Source organism: Megalobrama amblycephala, linkage group LG8 (assembly GCF_018812025.1).
Source record: "Megalobrama amblycephala isolate DHTTF-2021 linkage group LG8, ASM1881202v1, whole genome shotgun sequence".
Taxonomy (NCBI): Eukaryota; Metazoa; Chordata; class Actinopteri; order Cypriniformes; family Xenocyprididae; genus Megalobrama; species Megalobrama amblycephala.
The window spans coordinates 16,911,484-16,930,835 of record NC_063051.1 but is presented as its reverse complement, the minus strand read 5'-3'; the positions used below and the strand labels follow the sequence as shown (position 1 = coordinate 16,930,835).

Here is a 19,352-nt window from a genome sequence, read left to right as displayed (position 1 = left end):
TTTTAAAGTAACTGTTTTAATAGTTGAAAACAAAATTATCAGGAACATTCTTGGTCCCAGTTCAACCATTCAAGCAAGTCAAGTGTTGATTAATCTCAGTTTGCCCTTGACTTTGTCCAGGCCCTCAGGATTCATAAGATCCTTGCAAATAAAAAATGCTTTTCCTCTGCAAGCAAAAGAGTAAACTTCCACACTGCCAAATTCCTCAGCGCTGTTTGTTGAGCTTTGCAGGCCTGGTATCCAGGGTTACGGAATTCCGATAGCAAAACCGCTGGAACGGAGCCCGGCAAAGCATATTTCCAGCACTTGCTAAGCTGAGGAAGGGAAGAAGGAGAAAGAGAGAAGAGAGAGAGGGGAAAAAAGACACATTCCAAAACAAATTAGATTTAGGATATTCCTATTCCCCCCATTTCTCAAAGCGAGGGAGCATGTCTCCCACTCAGGATCACTCCGTTGGTAAAATATGAGTCTTTCCCCTCTGTGCTCATTAACAGCCTTTGGCTATTTCCATGTGCAGGATCCCACATGGATGACATTAACATTCCATGAGCTTTCTCATGTCGAATGTGTGTGTTTGCTGTAGTTTGTATTTGTGACTATGTGTGTGTGCTGTAAGCTGTCAAGCCTGGCACAGTCTGTGCATTCTTGGGGTGAAACTTTACTAAATCATTACAGCGGCCTGTTATAGGCCACTAAACAGAGGTGGAGACTTGAGAGAAAGCTTGTGTGTTTGACGTCAACTTTACATCTCCACTGTGCAACACTGCTAAAGGATACGACCCCAGAGAATGTATCTGATCCCATCACATGTCCAAACAGCCTTTTGCCTGAAACACAAAGTGACGAAGAAATAAAAACATTCACATGAACTCATCCACTCCCATAACAAACAAGGCTATGAAAACAAGCTTGTTTAATTCAACCCTTAAAACACACATTCTTCACAATCATGTCAGTAGGTTTACAAAAAAAAAAAAGATACTGTATATAAATATTGATTATATAATAAAATGAAAGCAAGAAAAGCAAAAACAGTACAGTTTAAAGTGCTCAAACAGATGATGATGACAGATGCAAGAGGCCATATGAAAGGTCAAAGTTCAAGGTACACTGAAAAAGGGAGTGTGTATGTGGTCATTCCTTCACTGGTGCGATAAATTTGGAGGTATTAAGCACTTTTGGGACAAAAGTTGTTTGGCACTGCTTTGGTGTCATATTTTTGTAGAGCTGCCCTGGTGTAACAAGGGTCTTGTCCAATCATCTTGCAGCAACAATGAATCCCAACTAGCTGCCTATTCTCCTTCTCAAATAAAAATAGCCATACAGAGAGGTCTTCATGAAATGTAGACAGGTACAGGTCAAGGCACTCTTGACTCAGTGATCGTTTTGGGGGCTACAGTCCTTGCCCAGGTATTTGCAGACAGTGTTGGCGTTTTCCTGCTTCATGCTCTGAATGTGGGTTTCCAGTCTCTGAAGCAGCTCTTGAGACCGTAGCGTTTCCTCCTCTAGATACCGTTTTGTCACCGAGCCATTTGGAGATCCAGTGGAGTCCTAGAGGAGGAGGGAGGAATTGACCATTAAGGATGCTATGCAGTGCTACTGTGATGCAAACATTTTTAAAAAAGCAATATGTCAAAATAAGCAACAAAATTCTTCACCACGTATAACATCATTACGTATAGTATCTCCACTCTTGGTGAGGTATTACACAGTTGGCTTGTCTTAAGTGAATGTAAAGAGGCATGGCAGAAAAAGATTTCAGATTTGTGTATATGGGTCAGTGGCAAATAATGCTGTACACAAACAGGGCCGGTACGTGACCTGGCGTCGGCTCTGTCCACAAGGAAGAAAAACCTATTAAAAATGTTTTAAAATATGTTCCAAGGTCTTAAAAATGTACTGTTAGAATTTATGCTTGATTTATGTGGTTTTAAAAAACATTTTTCATTTTTTAAACAAGTTTTTATACAGTTTCAAGAACCACTTGCAGAATCTGTGAAAATGTTAATAATTTTAACAAAATAAGGGAGATAGTACAAAATGCATATTATTTTTATTTGGTACTGTCCTGAGTAAGATATTTTACATAAAAGATGTTTACATATAATCCACAAGACAAAAAAAAATAGCTGAATTTATTAAAATAACCCCATTCATAAGTAACCCCATTGGTTCCTAATACTGTGCGTGGTTACCTGGATGATCTACGACTGTTTTTTTGTTTTGTGATGGAACAAGTCTCTTGTTTGTTCTGAGCAGTTAAACTGAGCTCTGTTCTTCAGAAAAACTCTCCAGGTCTTGCAGATTCTTCAGTTTTTCACCATCTTTTGCATATTTGAACCCTTTCCAGCAGTGACTGAATGATTTTGAGATCCGTCTTTTCACACTGAGGACAACTGAGGGAATCAAACGCAACTATTAAAAAAGGTTCAAACATTCACTGATGCTACAGAAGGAAACACGATGCATTAAGAGTCGGGGGGTAAAAACATTTGGAATTTGAAGATCAAGGTAAATTGTATTTAATTTGTCTTCTGGGAAACATGCAAGTATTTTCTGTTGCTTCCGAAGGGCAGTACTAAATGAAATAAAATGATATTCAAGCAAAATAAGAAAAATTTGGACATCTTCATCCTGTTCAAAAGTTTTCACCCCCCGGCTCTTAATGCATCGTGTTTCCTTCTGTAGCATCAGTGAATGTTTGAACCTTTTTTAATAGCTGTGTTTGAGTCCCTCAGTTGTCCTCCATGTGAAAAGACGGATCTCAAAATCATTCAGTCACTGTTGTTAAGGGTTCAAATATGCAAAAGATGCTGGAAAACTGAAGAATTTTTGGGACCTGGAGATTTTTTTCTGAAGAACAGAGCTCAGTTTAACTGCTCAGAATAAACAAGGGACTCATGAACAACCATCACAAAACATAAAAACAGTCATACATCATCCAGGTAACGACACACAGTTTTAAGAATTAATGGTTCACAAACTTTTGAACTGGGTTAATTTAATAAATTCAGCTATTTTTTTGTCTTGTGGATTATATGTAAACATCTTTTATGTAAAATATCTTACTCAGGAGAGTACTAAATAAAAAATAACATGCACTTTGTATGATCTCTCTTATATTGTTAAAATTTTGCACATTTTCACAGATTCTGCAAGTGGTTCACATACTTTTTCTTGCAACTGTCCATATTTCTTGAGGTAGAAACTATTTATCATGAATTATTAATTTATAAATATATCTACGTTTTGGGTAGTCGCACCACATGATTTTTTACAACCTCAATTAACCATGGCTTGTCATTAATTTGTCAAATTATCTTATATTTTGATAAGCTCAACACATAGTCATGATGGTCTAGAAGGTTTTTTTTTTTTTTCTTTTGGGTCCTTATCAGATCTTTTATTTTTGGTTGAACCACATGACATCGATTTTGCATGGTTTTAAAATATGAATAAGTAGATTTATTTTATTTAATATGAAGTAGATTTTTACATTTTTCCCCAAAGAAATAATAAATGACTATTTCAAATGACTCAATAAGGTTTTCTTTTCAAGAATTTCATTCTTTTTTTCTTCATTATGATATCAGGACAGTTGTATCACCCTGACATTTTGACATTATGACCCAGGGGTGTCCAAATTCGGTCCAAGAAGGCCACCGTCCTGCAGAGTTTAGCTCCATCTTGCCTCAACACACCTGCCTGGAAGTTTCTAGTATGCCTAATTAGACCTTGATTAGCTGGTTCAGGTGTGTTTAATTGGGATTGGAGCTAAACTCTGCAGGACAGTGGCCCTCCAGGACCAAGTTTGGACACCCCTGTCATGACCCATAAATCATACCAAATGAATTTTAATGTAAAATTTAAAAACATGCTCCTCATAGCAGAGGTGTATTACATTCACTGTGTGTATGAATTGCATTTTTAATATATTTTTGAATAAATTAATAGATGGGGACAAAAATGAGCATCATGTCACTGTCCCATTTCTCTATTACTGACCAAAGGCAGAAAAGTGTCTACCGAGCTGGAAGCTTGAGCGTCTACTCCATTAACCGCTGCACTGAGCAGAGCTGCCATCCTGTGAGCTTTACGAGTTGAAGATGATGATGAGGCAGATGATGCAGATGAGTGGACTGGAGACACAGCAATCCTGGCTTCTTGTGATTGGCCATCGGGACGATGAGGGGAAGTTCGTGTCAGGTTCTCAAGCTGTTTAAGGAGCGTCTGTATTTGGTCCTCGTATTGCAAGGCTCTTTCCTGCATCCGAGTCTCCATGGCCTGCAGCTCCTCCTGGTGTCTGCGCTGTACATCCTCATCAAATCTATGACAGCAAATAACAAAACTACATAATACACTTATATACACTACCTTTATACACTATAAATAAATAAATAAATACTTTTATTCAGCAAGGACACATTAAATCAATCAAAAATGACAACAAAGACATTTATAATGTTACAAAATATGTTTCTATTTTAACCGTTTTCAACATTGGTAATTCTAATATTCTATTTTGGTGTGCAAGAATCACTTGTTATTATCACTTATAAAGATTTTTGAAGAATCACGATACCGATTATTGGAGTAATGGCTGCTGAAAATTTAACTTTGCAATCACGGGAATAATTTACATTTAAATACATATTTAAATAGAAAACATTTCTTTTTTATTAATATTTCAAAATTTACAGTTTCACTGTATTTTTGAAAAAATAAATGCAAACTTTCAATTTTATTATTGGTCAGCACAGGGGAAGCACATGGTCAGTTGGTATAATGAAAGGACTGACTCCATGTGGCTTAACATGGAAGTAATGACTTGTACTCCCCTTCCAATAAAATTTCTGCTTTTCATTATAAATATTAAAAAACTCAAATGCATTTCAACAAACTTTATTATTTCAAATAATCTTTTGGCATGGAGAGATGTCAGAACATATCTTAAAATTCCAGCCAATCTTTCCTTGCTATCTTCTATTACTTTTAACCAGGATTTTCCTCTTTGAGCCTGTCCTTCAGCCTGATTCAGATTAGGGATCTCAAAAATATCTTGTTTTTTTTTTTTAGATAATACATTAAAATCTTTCCAACAAGTATCGTACCTATATAACATACCACAATCTATTTTTTTCAAATATCTTCAGTTGCGTCACTTTATAAAACCCGTGTCTGGTAATGGCAAACTGAGATCTGAACTTGCTGGCATTGAACAGATTGTGACAAACAATTTTTTCAAGGGCTTAATATCTGTTATATATTATGCTTTGTCTGACACATGTACTTCCTCTTTACAGAATTTAAAGAGTGTTTGGGAAAAGGATTTAGGTCATGGAATTGATAATGCAGATTGGTCTGCCATAGGTAACAATTTGTATTTTAAGTGTACTTCATTGGGTGCTCACGAACGTAATAATAAATTCATTAAAAGAATCTATCTCACACCATTACGTCTAAAGATGATTTACAGATACTCATCTGGTCTCTGTTTTAATGGTAAAAAACACAGGGGAACATTTATTCGCTGCTTTTGGACCAAAATACCTAACTTCTTACAAGAGCTTAAAGGTGCTCCAAGTGATCCTGGGTGGAGTAACTTCCTGTTGACGTTCGAAGTGTTGTCAAACAAAACAGAGGCTAGCTAGACCCTCCCTCCTCCTCCTCCTCCCCCTCCCCCTCCCCTCCGTGCTTCCTGAAACAGTCATGAACGCGCATTTAAAATCATTCTTGTCGGTTATTGGCTGGAGCATGTTTATTATGTTTCATGGTCCAGGCTGCACCAGTTTGTTTTTATTGCTGTTTTCGCAGCTTGTGGCGACTACAGAGACCGTGTTTTTTTTTTTACAGTGTGTTCAGGGGACAGGCAGCTAGCGGATAGTGAGGAGATGTTTGCTGTATGTGACAAAAAATGTTTTGGCCTAAAAACACATGACATCACTTAGAGCACCTTTAAGTTGCAATTTTGTTTCTCTTTGGAATTGTATCGGTTATCTATGGGAGTGGAGACAATGTTTGACTCTCATGCTAAACACCTGTTTTTATTTTGGTTTATATGGCAAAAAAATTTATATTGTTACTGTGGTCATCCCCTCAAGTACCTTCTTTCAAAATGTGTATGTCTCAAATATCTGCATTACTCCCACTCGAGAAACTCACTTATGATACAAATCAAAATGACTTTTGGCCGATATGGAAAACTTTTTTGGCACTATGTTAATAACCTCCCCTGATTCCCTATTTTACTGTGTATATTCACTTTCCTGCCTGACATGATTGTATTTTTTTATGTATTTCTTTTTCCCCCATTGGAGTAACCGACAAAGAAAGAAAATCCCAAATTGTCAATGCGGTCCTAGATTTTTGGAGTTCTCAGATTGTATGCATTTAGATGAGTGAACATTTTTTGCTTATTTGGAAGTACTGTGTACCTGTTCTGGGCATTGTGCGAATGGTTCTTGTTATGATTTTGTAGCAAAGCTCTCTCGTACTTGTCCTGCCAGGTTTGGTTGTTGGCCTCCATGCGAGCTCGTAACTCAGTCATTTCCAGCCTCAGCCGCTTGTTCTCCTCCTCCAAGCTGTTCAGAGATGACACGTAGCTGTCTCTAAGACTCGCCAGCTCTCCGTCACCCCTCTTACAGAGAAACAAAGAGAAAATGTGAGCAACAATGATTTGAAAAATTGAAAGAATGCAAAACAGAAATAGAAAATAGAAATGTAAACAAATAATCTGAATTGCATCATAAATTCATTATCCCTCAGTTGTAAAAAAAAGAAAAATCAATGAGGCAAGGCACGGTTATAAAGTTATAACAAAGTTAAACTTGCTATGAATTACTTAGAAAAGTGGTTCTCAATCAGGGGGCCTCAGCAAACTTTCAAGAGGGCTCTGGAAACCATGTGTTTAAAGCATTAAATAAATAAATAAATCTCATATCATGTGTCAAATATTGTGTTGAACACTAGGCTGCCTTCAGTTCAAAATGGTTGAGAACTGACTTTTTCGAAAGTCATCTTTATATGGAATAAACCATACCCATTCACAGTATGTAATTACATTAATAACGCATAACTTAAAGTTCATCCTGAAGTTCAAGGTAGTGCTTGCCTACAGGATGGCCACGAGCTCCACACCCTCCAATCGCCATTCTCTCTTACAGGTCTATGTGCCCTTAAGGAGCCTCTGGTCTGTAAGTGAGCGGCGCCTCATTGTACCATCACAGAGAGGCACAAAATCAAGAACGTTTCCGTTCACTGTTCCTTGCTGGTGGAATGAGCTTCCCAACCCTATCTGGACATCCGAGTCCCTGACCATTTTCAAAAAAAAACAAAAAAACACACAAAAAAACTGCTGAAAACTCATTTCTTTTGTGAGCATTTAACAGCAGCCTGCTGAATAAAAAATCAATTAATAATAATAAAAAAAAGCTATTTCACTATTGGAAAAGCTTTTCAGTGCTGGAGAAACATTAGAGTGGGAAGGCCTGAAAACGGATGCCAAGGTTGCTTCGTTTCTGCTCGATACATGAGTAACATTGATTGTGCTATGCTTCATGGAACCAAGATATGCTGCTGTTGTTGTTATTGTTGATTCACAGCTGATTCATCCATACTTGCACAAGCTGTCTGATACGCCAGCTGTTAGTCGTTACCTGTGTTGCATAGCCTGTCTGGTATGTTGGGGGCGGAGCAATAAGGGGTGTGTTTCTTTTGGGTAATGAGTGTCGATTTCAGTGTTTCTCAGAAATCACGTACTACACTTTTAATAAAGCCCAAAACATAACTTAAACATGAACACTTTATAAGTAAAATGAAGGTTTACTGAGCAAAGAATGGAAACCTTAGACGATCTTGACTCGACTCTCTCAAGAAGATCATTTAGATGCTGATTCTCAAGCTTAAGAGTTTCAAGCTGGACCTGTGTCACCTAGAAAAACCAACAGGAAAACACAATCAGTTTATGCATGAAATAATAATCTTGTAACTTCTCAACAGGTTGTCACAGGTCTTTTCTTATAGGGTCATGTATAGCACGTTTTTGTTTTTTATTTGGTGTTACTTGGTGGCATCTGCCTAATCCGGACAATTTGGGAGTGTGTTTTGGTGAACCTTGAGTTCTGATGCCCGGCGCTCTGCTCGCTCCACTTCTGACCGAAGCTGTCGCTCGATACTAGAGGCGGAGCCAGTGAGTGTGGCGATGGTGATGTCACGTTGATGAAGTTCGCTGGTTAACTGAGACACCTCCTTCCTCATTCCCTCCAACTCTCCACAGCGAGTCTGTTCGGCCCTCTCAAGCTCTTCACGTAACTACAGGCACAAAGAGACAAAGATGAATTTAACTGTATATGGTTGTCAGTAATTTGTACTCATTAATAAATCTTTCACAATAATTTCTCTTGCTCTGAATGAGACAGCTCAGTGTGTTAACTGTAAAAACATACACGTTTGATTTCAGCTGTACATCGCGAGTGTTCCTCCTCCATCTGTTTCCACTCATTTTCTCGTCTGCTCATCTCTGCTTTATGCTTTCGCATGCTCTCCAACCTGACAAAAAAAATGGAGTTCAAGGTTTATATTCCAGAATGAGCTTTTAATTGTTAGTTGTCGCTGTTGTATATTCTCATGAAGAGACTTTTTAAAAACATCTCACTTGTCTCGGAGTCTGATAACCTCAGCTTTCAAGTGGCTCTCACAGGTCTGGGAACTGTTCAGCTTGGCTGTGGCTTTCTCTAGATCTTGTCTAAGGGAGACCAAACTTGGAGATGAACCGTGTGATGATAAACATTCCTCTAGAGACCTAAACAAAGAGATAAGTGATTTGTAAAGCATGGTTGCATACTGAGCTTGATACCTAACAAGTTACTTTACTGTTGTTAAATGATAAATCCGACATGGAACAAGGAAAATTGAAATGATGATAACATACCTTATGACTTGCTCTTTGGCTTGCAGAGTTTGGTTTAGTCGGGACACTTCCCGGCGTAACTGCTGCTGCTGGACTCCTGAGCTACGTACAAACTGATCCTGAGCATTCAGTGTGGCCTTCAGTTCCTCTCGCTCTTCATTTAAAACCTGCAGAGAATAGCTTTACCATTATTCCAACTATCACATATTTGATTTAAAACCACATTTTCTTGTATACTTTACAATAATAGCGATGCTTTAGCTATTAAACCAGCATTTAATGCTGCCTTCAAGTCATGTTCGAATGATCATATTTGAGAGATGTGCTTTATGAGCTTTCAAAATATTAAAAGAAAAGCACCATAAATCTATCAAAGAAGTGATCCACACAACTTGTGCACTATATAACAGAAGTCTGAAGTCATGTGTGAAAAACAACCCAAAATTTAAGATTACCCACTGATAACCTTCCCCTCCAATCAGCTGTTAACTGTAAAACTGCTGACACTGTAAGACTGAATCAGTGAGCTGAACTCAAGAACCTGATCAGTCCAATTCATAATTAGGGCCCGAGCACCGATGGTGTGAGGACCCTATTGGAATTGCTCAGCCAATTATTCTTCTTCTCCAAAATGAATCGCATTTTTGAGGGCCTAAACGTTCTCAAAAACTCATGAAACTTTGCACACGCGTCAGAAGTGGTGAAAATTTACATCTGATATGGGTTCCAGAATTAGGTGTGGCAAAATGGCTCGATAGCGCCACCTACAAAATTTCAATTAAGTGCCCTTCGTGCTAACGTACAGTTATGAAATTCGGTAGACAGATGTAACAGCCCAATACCTACAAAAAAGCCCCTGGGTGCAAAGTTTGTAAACCCAACAGGAAGTGAGATATTTTGAATTTTCTTTGCAAAATTTGTGCAGTTTTTGCCATTTCCAGACGTTGTACTTTAACAAACTCCTCCTAGAGCTTTAATCAGATCAACATCATATTTGGTCAGTCTAATCTAAAGACCTTTATGACGTTAAATTGTGAAGATCTAGAGTTTTCGCAGAAGGGTGTGGCCGTAGCGGCCTGCCAAAATTCGATGTTTTGCCATGAAACAGGAAGTTGTTGTATCTCAGGCATACGATGTTGGATCTGCCCCAAACTTCACATGTTTTATTAGAGACCTGGCCTAAAGACATCTTCATAACAATATTCAGTTACAGTCATAGCGCCACCTGCCAGCAACAGGAAATGTCATGTTTTACACTGTGATTAACTCCTCATAGACATTTAATAATAACAACATCATATATGGTTAGTCTAATCTTAAGGCCTTAGCGACATTTAATTGCAAAGATCTTGAGTTTTCGCTGAAGGGCGTGTCCGTGGTAGCCTGACAAATTTTGATGTTTCGCCATGAATGTTGAAGCTGTTGTAACTCAAGCATACAATGTCCGATCTGCTCCAAACTTCACGTTTGATAATAGTCCTGGCCTGAGGACATCTACATGGCAATATTTGATTACGGTCAAAGCGCCACCTGTTGGTAGCAGGAAGTGTGGCACTTTGAAATGACTTGGCTATATTTCTCCTGTATTTACTCACTTGCATTCATGTCACCCACTGTTCACTGTTTTCCTGATGCCAACGGGTGGCGGTGAGCCCTGGTGCGAGGGCCCTTTCATCGCTGCTTGCAGCTTTAATTATTTTGGAAATTTTTCAAGCTTCAAAAAGTTTATAAAGACATGGTAAAAGTAATCCATATGAAAAGAGCAGTTTAATACAAGTCTTCTAAAGAGGTACAACTGCTTAATATGATGAACAAATTTAATTTAGGCTTTTATTCAAATGTAAACATCGAACACATCAAATATAGTAAACCTCATTGGTTCTTGTGCATCAAGCAAGCATGTTTAAGCTTTCTTTGACCATATTTGATGTGCTCTATGTACATGCATTGATCAATGTTTATATGTGCATAAAAGCCTAAATTGAATCTGTTCATCATATTTGTGTATCTTCAGAAAACTTAGACCATTCGATTCATATGGATTTCTTTTACAATATCTTTATATACTTTTTTTTAAGTTTGAAAATGTTGGTTTCATGGACTCTTAATGGATGGACAAAAATTATGATATTAAAGAATATTAAAAATATCTTTAGCAAAAGTCTTATTGGTTTTGGAATAACATGAGGATGAATAAACCATGACATGTGGTTGAGTTAACCCTTTAAGGTCTTAAGCAGGAACTCACCAGGAGGATACAAAGGCATATACCTATTCTTCCTATTGCTATGCTACTCAAGCCACACTACACTCCATATACTACATTCTAAAGGCCATTTCTACCTCTACTTTTCTTGTGGATCTGGATCTACCTGTCCCCGTATGTGGGCTGCAGCGGGGCAGCTGACCTGCTGTTCCTTGATGGAGTCTCCCAGCTCATCCTGGAGCAGCCGAAGTCTCTCCAGTTCCAGTTCTTGTGCATGTAGGCTGTCCTGAGCCCTCTGCAGCTGAGAGCGCAATCGCTGCAGTTCCCCCTGCTCCTGTGACCGACCTACACCTTGAGACTGGGACACACAAAATTTCACACACATTATTATTAAGTTCAAGCACTTTTAAAAACAACAAATGTTGTACCATTGTACCAGTTCTGTACAGTTAAGAAAATGAAAACAAAATAAAATAAACTTACCAGACTAGTACAACATTATAAAACATACGAATATAGATATAGAGTGTGGTTGAAGGAGATCAGCAACGTACTTTGGGGTGACTGTGCAAGACCTTGTAAACATACAGCACTTGCTCTGTGAGTAACTGGAAGTGAGAACAGGGCTGATATGTTCTCTTTCCCTGGTACCAATTAGAAGTTTTGCTGAAGCATTTTTAACTAATTCATTGCAAATGTGAAATAATAGATGACAAACCCACATACAAGGCTTTGCAATAATCCAGCTGGAATGTAATAAGAGCATGAATCACTATTTTCAAATCCTTCTTGAGAAGAACTGCTTTAATTTGGCAATGGACCCGAGATGAACCATGACATTTATTAGCTTATTCAATAAATCAGAATTAAAAGACACTCAAGTTCTTAACTCTACTGAGCAAGGTTAAAGACAGAGTACCTAAATGATTTTTGATACCTGCGATACACAATGAAGAACCAAATGCAATGACCTTTCTTCCTCATTAAGCTTTAGGATAGTGGTTTTCAAACTGTGGGCCGTGATCCACTGAAATTGCAGGGGGGCCACCATTTACTATTAATAAAAACAATAATTATACATATAATATAAATAACATTTGTAAAAATGTCTTATTAAATATAATTCAATATACAATGAAATAATGAAACATATATATTTAACTGTTACTGTGTATTCACTATTTAAGCGAGATTGTGAGATTACTGCTGGAACAACAATCATTTGATCTGGCAGGAAGGTACAGAAGTGTATCGTCAGCATAACAATGAAAAGCGACACTGCACTTCTAGAGGAAGCATACACAAAGAGAAAAACTGGGGGCCCAAAATGGAGCCCTGTGGGACAGCACTTGTGAGAACAATTGAGGATGAGGTGTGATTAACAATACTGACAGAAAAAGTTCTTTCATGAAGGTATGAGGAAAATCTAGTTCACCCAAAAATAAAATTGTCATTAAGTACTCACCCTCATGTCGTTCCAAACCCGTAAGACCTTCGTTCATCTTCGGAACACAAATTAAGATATTTTTGATAAAATCCAAGGGTTTCTGAACCACACATAGGCATGAATGTGTCCACGTTCAACCTTAATGTTATAAAGTGATGAGAATACTTTTTGTGCGCAAAAACAAAACAAAAGTAAGGACTTTATTCAACATGTTCTTCTCTTCCCTGTCAGTGTCCTATGCTGTTGACGTAGTAAACACAGTCCAGCTTTTCTTACGGCAACTCAGTATTGGCCAACGATGTACACGGGCACAGCACGACGCATGTCTGTGATGCTGACACAGGAGCTGGCCAATAATGAGTCTGCGTTCTGACATAGAACCCAGAAGCGCTGCACTGTGTTTACAATGTCAACAGCATCAATGACGCTGCCTAAGTGTGCTTCAGAAATCTCTCGGACTCAAAAATATCTTACTTTGTGTTCCGAAGATGAATGAAACTTTCATTTTTGGGTGAACTAACAGTTTAACGCAACCCCCTGAATGCCAACCACCTATATTACAATAACACATATTAGATCAACTTATTAATCCTCATAAGAACAGTGTTGAGCTCATAGCTCATTCGTGGGTTCTTGTACCAGCAACCTCAACCACTAAACCATTCTAAAATGTCATGTTTACTCAATTATCAAACCTAGAATAAATTTCGATTTCAAATAAAGTCTACCTGAATGAGGGCAAACTGTTCAGCCAGCTTCTTCCTTTGCTCCTCCAGTGAGGTCACTTGTCTCTGATACTGCAGTCGCTGCTGTTCCCACTCTGCTGAACGCTGACGAAACTCCTGCATTCAAAGAAAGAAAGAAAGAAAGAAAGAAAAAGAAAAAAAGTTAAATAAACATTATTAAATTATTGAACTAAAACTATTGAATGATTCTGATATAAACAATGAAGTTCACTTTATATTTAGTCAGTCTCTGTACCTCCATCTTACTATTGAGGCGGGACATCTCAGTCCTGTCCTCCTCTCTGCTCAGAGCTCCTTCTCGCGCTTCCTTCAGATGTTTACGCTGTAGCTTTTCATAGCTGCGTTTCAATTTAGACAACTGTTGAAAGGAGGTAATTGTTAACTATACTGATAAAAAATAAATATTTTTTCAGAATCAGGTCATACTGCATGTTTGAGATGAATACTGGTTGTGTAACAATAATATGTACCACAATAGCTTCAGCTAAAATTTTACCTCATCTTTTACGTGCTGCAGCTGTTCTTCATACTTTACAACCAGCTCTTGTTTTCCAGCTTGCATTTCTTCTAGTTGTTTCCCGAGCACCAGGATCTGAAAAACATAAGATCATGCTAGTCAGAGCCAGAGTGAACTGCAGCTCAAACATGACACCTAGTGGACTATGATCTTACAATGAAAGATGGCCAGTGACTTTGTTATTAAAGCCTATAATGCATAACAATGCAGTTAACATGCATGTACATGCCAGGGTCTGAGACCACTAGTCAAAATGCTTTTAGTTTTATTTTTTTAAATAAAATATTTTTCATTGCAAATTATATTATTAGCATACCAATTTTAGTGAAAAATGTATATGAACTTCATGTAGCATTTGTTATCTCATTTTTTTAATGACAGCAGAACTCAAGCCATTATGGTTACTGTCACAAATTTTTGTTTTTTAAAAAATCATTTTTCGTCATAATGTTTCTTTATAATAACAGAATACTGCTATTATAACAGAATGCTGCTTTCCCCTATATTACACACAATTTTATGGTAATGGTCATGATCATGATTATATACAACAAAGTTTCATTATTTTAGATTTTTCAAATTCTAAAGTAAACATTATGATTGTAAAAATAGTCTTTATAAAATTAATTTAATGTTTCTTTATTTTTACTTTACATTTACTTTTGGTTAATTAATAAATTATAATAGCATTCATATTAATTATCATTATTATAATATAATGTAATATGACAATTTAAATTTAATACAATGTTGATTCAAAGCAAAAAAGTTTGCATGCAGTTATATGCATTTCAGTCAGATATGTGTTATGTCTACTTGATCTAAAAAAACTAAAATATAATAAAATACCTTTAAAAATGAAAAATAAAAACATTTTATAACAGAATACTGCCTATATTACATTCTAACAATATTATAGTAATGGTATCATGATCATGATTATATCTGATCAGAAAAATGTAATGCAACATAGCAGTACAGATCCAATCAAAACAATCAATGTTTCTTTACTAACAATGCTGAATGAACTAATAGGTCACATAGTTAATGCTAGTAATGCTCAAGCACCCAGTCTGGTCTAGTCTAGCAGTCAATAATCATGCAGGAAGACCCACGCCTTCATGCAGTTCACCTGCTCTAATCCCTTTTCCACAACCAACTTCAACATTCTGAAACCACCATCCTGGAACTCCAGCAGGGACATCACCACTTCTCTCACCCTAAGCATCTGCCAGGGGTGAAGGCAGAGCATGACGTATGCGATTTTGCTGAGCCATTATATTTACAAAGAGATCTCACCATTGAAAGTGTAACACAAAACCATCACAATCATTTTAGTCTTTGAAAAATAACTTGTGGCCTGATATTACGTTTCATTGTTTTGAATGCAGTCCGGAACATACTTTGTCTCATATAGTATAGTACTAACCACGAATCAGCCAACGAACTGTTGCCTTATAAAGTTCAAGACTTTTGGGCTGTGACAAAAGCTTGCCTGACTCATTGCCTCCCTGCCCTATCAGGCAATGGCTTTGACATCAAATGACATCAAATGTGGAAAAAGTTGGTCAAAATAGTACATTTAGTACAACATCATGAAATCGAACAGGATTGTGGGATATCTTGTGGGCAAATATTATTACTCTTTAATATAACTATATAAAATATTTTAAAATGCAATTTATTCCTGTGATGGCAAAGCTGAATTTTCAGCATCATTACTCCAGTCTTCAGTGTCACATGATCCTTCAGAAATCATTCTAATATGCTGATTTGCTGCTCAAGAAACATTTGTTGTGTACAATTGTACAAAATATCTGTGTGCAATATTTTTTATTCTTTTATGAATAGAAAGTTCAAAAGAAGCGTTTATTTGAAATATAATCTTTTGTAACATTATAAATGTCTTTACTGCCACTTTTGATCGATTTAATGCATCCTTGCTGAATAAAAGTATTAATTTCTTTAATTTATTTTCAAAAAAATAAAAATAAAGATTCTTACTGACCCCAAACTTTTGAACGGTAGTGTATAATGCTACAGAAGCTTTGTATTTCAGATAAATGCTGTTCTTTTGAACTTTCTATTCATCAAGGAATCCTGAAAAAAAGTACTAAAAAAACTGTTTTCAACATTGGTAATAATAAGAAATGTTTATTGAGCAGCAAATCAGCATATTAGAATGATTTCTGAAGGACCCTGAAGACTGGAGTAATGATGCTGAAAATTCAGCTTTGCATCACAGGAATAAATTACTTTGTACAATATATTCAAATAGAAAAGAGTTATTTTAAATTGTAATAATATTTCACAATATTACTGTTTTTACTGTATTTTTAATTAAATAAATGCAGCCTTGGTGAGCAGATGAAACTTCAAAAACATTAAAGGTCCCGTTTTTCGTGTTTTTTTGAAGCTTTGATTGTGTTTATAGTGTGCAATATAACATGTGTTCATGTTTCGCGTGTAAAAAAACACAGTATTTTTCACATAATTTACTTATCTGTATACCGCTGTTTCCACTGTCATAAAAACGGGCAGATGACTTCCTTGTTCTATGAAGTCCCTCCTTCAGAAATACGTAACGAGTTCTGATTGTGCCAGCGGTTCCTGTGTTGTGATTCGACAGCTCTGAGCGCACCCAGAGCCATAGAGAGAGCGCATCTTGCCCGGAAAAGTCACGCCTCTTACCATAACGTGGAGATCTATGGTGGAGATGCATGTGCTCAGTGTTATTGTAAACGTGTCTTTAATTTTACCCTATCAATTTGAGCCGGAATCAGACCTGGTGATTGGACTGCGGGATGAAAATAACAGCGTTTCGACGACATGGCGACAAACACACTCTACAAACGCAACTCTTGTGTATTCCTGTGGGCGGAGGTTAGTCAAAAAACTGTTTTAGTGACGTCATTAAAGAAGGAAGTAGAGGGATGTAGTCCAAACTGGCCGTTCGATGTAGGTGACTTCTGTTAAATAAAATATCTCGCTTGGCATTGAACTTTGAGCTTTAAAATTTTACAGATTTTATTTATACCCTAACAACAACATTACACACTAACTAAAGTTTGAAACATGGGATCAGGAAGAACGGGACCTTTAAAAATCTAACCGATCCCAAACTTTTGAGTGGTAGTGTATATTATCCGGCTCCCATGTGTGTTCAATACATTGATTCTGGCCCCCTTGAAAAATTGTTTGGATAAACTTGGTTTAATGTAACAAATTTGCTACTTACAATAGCCTCACGCTCCAGACACAAGTATAAAACATAGCAAGGTGATCAAGGTGTGATACAGTACCTCTGAGCTCCTCTTTTCGAGCAGAGCCCTGGCTGACTGGAGTTCCTCCTGTGCATTCTGCAGACGCAGCTCCATGGCTCGAACCTCAGCTTCCCACTCACGCCGCTTGTGCCCCACCATGATGTCAATCTGCCGCATCAACTCCTGTAATTCTGGCTCACAGGATGACAGGACAGAGCTGAGGAGAAGAATAGGAGATGAATAGCGTGTAAATAACCTAAATACTACAAATAGTGAATGCTGTATGCCTACATACATAAAAATGTGTAACACAAGTCAGCATATTTTTTTATAATATGTGGATTGAGCAGAATTTGGATTCTCCCATTTACCTGACATCATGATCACGGAGCGTGCTCAGAAATTCCTCCATTATTTCTCAGTGATCTTCCATGTACATAGTTATTACATGATCAAAATCGGTACTGTATGTATGAGAAAAAGAGAGATGATGGGTGTAAATCACAATACCACATCTAATATTATATCTGCATCAGGGATAGTTAGTTACCAAGGGCAACTGTGCTACAAATACCATAGCCATATATGTGATCTGATTGAATTAACTTTTCTGACATAATGTGATTTCAGGCTTTCGCTAATCAGGCAAAACAGTATTTCAGTGATAAAACATGTTAACAAAAAATAGAATGAGTCAGTGGTGTTCCAATAATAACGAGGTATTACGTGCTGAGCTATTATTGGAAGCTGAATAACTATACAATGTGATATAATCACGTTGATAACTGATTTCTCGGTATATTTGCACACCAGGTCTTATTAATGTACTAGTATGTTAGTAATAAATCACTACTTGGGCTAACATTAGCCTGTTAGCGTGGAGAAAAAGTTCGCGCATTGTTTTAATGGTCAATGTTTGCAGAGAAACTGAATGTACTCCACGACTTTTGAACTCTAGATAAAATTAGTGTTAACGTTTATTTTCCGAAATTACAAATCTCACTTACAATTCCAGGGGCACTTGACATCATGTTTGTCAGCTGGGGTTGTAGGGGTGACAGAAACTCAACAGTTGAAAGCGCACAACAACCAAGAACATCACAACACAAGAGGACAGTGCAGCCACTCAGTCTGTGCTTCCGCACTGTGTCACGTGGTACACAGAGTACTATGGAAGCCCATTTCCGAAACATAAAGGGAAAAATCATGCTTTTCTAAATCATAATCATGACATATAGAGTCGAAATTCTGACATATTTATGAGATGAAACGTCGAAATTAATCACATATTAAATCGAAATTCTGACACTAAAATGTCGAAAATATGACATAAAAGTCAATTATGACAAAAAGTTGAAACTGTGGTACTTAGTCATAATTTACTTTTGAGATAAAAGTTTGAAATTACGACAAAAATTCACAATTATGACAAAGAAAGACAATGTTGATCTTTTAACTCTCATAATAATCTCATTTAGTATGTTGTTCTCCCTCGGTAGAAATCGCGCTCCGTGGGGAGAAATGGGAACCCAAAATAGGTTGGAAATTAAAAATAAGACACATAATTACTAGAGGCAACAATAATAATCAAAATGTGAACATTTATTAATAAGCAATTTAATAAATGTCTAAACTTATTAATAAATGCTCATTTATTAAACATTAAATAAAGGTTCATTTCCAACATACTTTGGATTCATTTTAAGCAAGCAATACAGTAATTTTTAAACAATTGTTGAGTTTAATAAAGCTGCCCAGCAGATTGGGCAATCATTTAACCCAACTTCTGGGTTAAAACAACCCAATTGCTGGGTTTGTCCATTTTCAACCCAACTTCACCCTTTAACTGACTCTTCTGTACAGTATAAATCTGTCAAAAGGAGGAGATGTGAGAGCAGTCTTTCCACAGCTCTACTGTTCCACTCCCATGTCCCGTGTAATTTTTTCTTTATTTTTTATTTATTTATTTTCATTAACTTTTTGATACACAATGCCCTGTTGGGGCAACTAAATGGCTGCACTTTGTTCTGCACTATGCTCTAGATGCCACATTTTCTCCTCCTGTTTAAATTTTACAATGAGGGGGTGCATACAACATATTTGCCCACTGGCAACTATAGTTGCCGCACATTCAAATATGATTTTCAAGAAAAAAAAGAAAAAAAGAAAAGAAAAAAAAAACGGGGGAAAATAAATGCAGAACATGTTCACATAGGATATTAACATGATTATATGCACCATATATGCACCTTACTATGTTCACTA

The 19,352-nt window shown here is 37.0% G+C and overlaps 1 protein-coding gene across 8 annotated transcripts; it reads right to left on the bottom strand.

Annotated features, from left to right (window-relative positions):
• Window positions 1-896: 896 nt before the first annotated feature.
• cep63 (centrosomal protein 63) lies at window positions 897-18,251 on the bottom strand. 8 transcript variants are annotated; one of them, XM_048199695.1, is made up of 16 exons: window positions 18,095-18,251; window positions 17,459-17,551; window positions 17,127-17,304; window positions 14,957-15,052; window positions 13,804-13,899; window positions 13,543-13,665; window positions 13,290-13,403; window positions 11,281-11,472; window positions 8,930-9,075; window positions 8,654-8,800; window positions 8,445-8,547; window positions 8,113-8,310; window positions 7,826-7,930; window positions 6,435-6,637; window positions 4,006-4,327; window positions 897-1,551 (listed from the first exon to the last, which is right to left on the bottom strand). In XM_048199695.1, the coding sequence occupies exons 2-16, from the start codon at window positions 17,497-17,499 to the stop codon at window positions 1,375-1,377; spliced, it is 2,241 nt and encodes a 746-aa protein (XP_048055652.1). In that variant the 5' UTR covers window positions 17,500-17,551; window positions 18,095-18,251; the 3' UTR covers window positions 897-1,374. The 8 variants fall into 8 exon arrangements, with proteins under 8 accessions (XP_048055652.1, XP_048055654.1, XP_048055656.1 ...); XM_048199697.1 differs by having other exon boundaries at window positions 4,027-4,327; XM_048199699.1 differs by having other exon boundaries at window positions 6,495-6,637.
• Window positions 18,252-19,352: the final 1,101 nt, after the last annotated feature.

What these genes read in the sequence shown, in the direction of transcription:
- cep63 (XM_048199695.1), bottom strand. Translation starts at nt 17,499, where the DNA reads ATGGAGGAATTTCTGAGCACGCTCCGTGATCATGATGTCAG. An exon ending in AGGTTTCCATTCTTTGCTCA is followed by an intron (nt 6,638 to 7,825) that starts GTAAACCTTCAT and finishes TTTCTCTGTAAG; the next exon opens with AGGGGTGACGGAGAGCTGGC. An exon ending in TAGACACTTTTCTGCCTTTG is followed by an intron (nt 1,552 to 4,005) that starts GTCAGTAATAGA and finishes CTCCTCCTCTAG; the next exon opens with GACTCCACTGGATCTCCAAA.